Below are 1,783 nucleotides of genomic sequence, written 5' to 3'. Positions count from 1 at the left end.
CCCCCCATCAGAAAATACAGGATAACCCTGGGGGCAATGGCCCCCATATTGGGAGTCCACGCACTAGAGGAAACCCTTACCGTTTTCATTCTTCTGTAATTCATTACTTTATGGATTGCATTACATTACCATGTAATGATTTTCAGTATTATTTTGATATTCAAAAATAGAATAATAATACCTCTTTCTCTGCAGATCATTTCCTTGGCTGTAGTCGCTACGTCTGTCGCTGTCCCCCAAGGCTATAATCTAGCAGCGCCCTCCGGAAGAGGATTTTCACATGGCGCTCAAGGTGGAGGAGGTGGATTCTCTGGAGGAAGTGGGTTTTCAGGTGGTGGAGGTAGATTTTCAGGCAGTGGAGGAAGTGGAATCTCAGGCGGTGGAGGTGGATTTTCAGGCAGTGGAGGAAATGGATTCTCAAGTGTCGGAGGTTCTTCATCTGGACAAGGTTTTGGGGGCGGAGGTTCCGGAGGAGCCTGCGGAGAAGGAGAGATTCTGCACGTAGATGGATCATGCGTCGTTCCCATCGTTTCAAGAAATGTGTTCGTTTATGACGCTCCCGAACAGCCTCAAGGGGAAAGCGGACCACCACCAAGTATTCCCCCACCGAGGGTTGATCACAATATTCTGTTCGTACGCATTCCTGAAGAAGGTCCAGGACCCGAACCCATCATTGTTCCACCACCAAAACAGGAAAGCATTGTTTATGTCCTGAACAAGAGCGGAGGTGACGGAGGACAACGCGTGATCGAGGTGACAGCTGCTCCTCCTTCAAATCCTGAGGTATATTTCGTTAACTACGAAGAGGGAGAAAATCCAACCCTTCCTATTGGAGTGGATCTTCAGACTGCTCTCCAGGCAGCTGCTGAAGCAGGCGGTCAGGTCATTGGAGGTTCCAGTGGTGGTGGAGGAGGAATTGGCAGTGGTTTCGGAGGCGGATCCGGTGGTGCTGGAGGATTTGGAGGCGGTTCCGGTGGTGCTGGAGGATTTGGAGGCGGTTCTGGAGGTGCTGGAGGATTTGGAGGCGGTTCTGGAGGTGCTGGAGGATTTGGAGGCGGATTTGGTGGCAGCAGGAGTAGTGCCGGTGGTTTTGGTGGTAGTGGAGGAGCTGGTGGTTTTGGTGGCAGTGCAGGTAGCGGAAGTGGTTCAGACAGTGGTCTGTATGGTCCTCCATCTTAAAGACCTTTTTCTAAATGGAGTTTTATACCAGAAAGGGAGATGGATCATATTTATTTCATCCAACTTTCGTTTATGTTGTTACCTGTTGCTTGTTTCTGTAATGATAAATAAAATTAATATGTAAATTCTTCCTTTTCTAAAAAGTTACTATATGAGTTCCTATATCTCCGTGTGAGAAATGTACGCATAATTATCGTTAGTCCTATCACTATTGCTATAATAAATAATTAATTATTTCACTGCTAAAGTCTAGCTGTTAGCCATATCGTTTCCCGTTTTCTTTTCACTTTCTTGTTTATATAATGATCTGAGTAGTAAAGAGACCACCAAAACTATTAAGTTTTGAGAGAATTAACAACCGAAAAATGCATTCATACCTGTATATCTTCGGAGCATAGAATTATTGACCATAGAATTATTGGGGCAGAGTATTTTAGAACTAGTAACTAAGTTAAATAATACCTGAGAGTAACATCATGTTCTACAGCAGTGGATCTCAGACGGGGGATAATTGACCTCGTTGGGGTATTGAAACCATATCAGGGGGGTTAGCACTTTTATTCTTAGATTGATGTTTTGAGTTAATTAATAATAAGAACGTAAT

General features: G+C 44.7%; 1 protein-coding gene across 1 annotated transcript in view; it reads left to right on the top strand.

The window, feature by feature from the left end:
* LOC119586892 (glycine-rich cell wall structural protein 1.0-like) overlaps positions 1-1,199 on the top strand; it is a 1,742-nt gene extending 543 nt beyond the window's left edge. Inside the window, exon 2 of the mRNA XM_037935628.1 lies at positions 196-1,199. Within this exon, the coding sequence (XP_037791556.1) occupies positions 196-1,179 (984 nt within the window). The 3' untranslated portion in view covers positions 1,180-1,199. The remainder of the gene's footprint in view (positions 1-195) is intronic.
* The last annotated feature ends 584 nt before the right edge of the window (positions 1,200-1,783 follow it).

Source organism: Penaeus monodon, chromosome 22 (genome assembly GCF_015228065.2).
Source record: "Penaeus monodon isolate SGIC_2016 chromosome 22, NSTDA_Pmon_1, whole genome shotgun sequence".
Taxonomy (NCBI): domain Eukaryota; kingdom Metazoa; phylum Arthropoda; class Malacostraca; order Decapoda; family Penaeidae; genus Penaeus; species Penaeus monodon.
The sequence above is the reverse complement of the archived record's forward strand: the minus strand, read 5'-3'. Positions and strand labels throughout refer to the sequence as shown.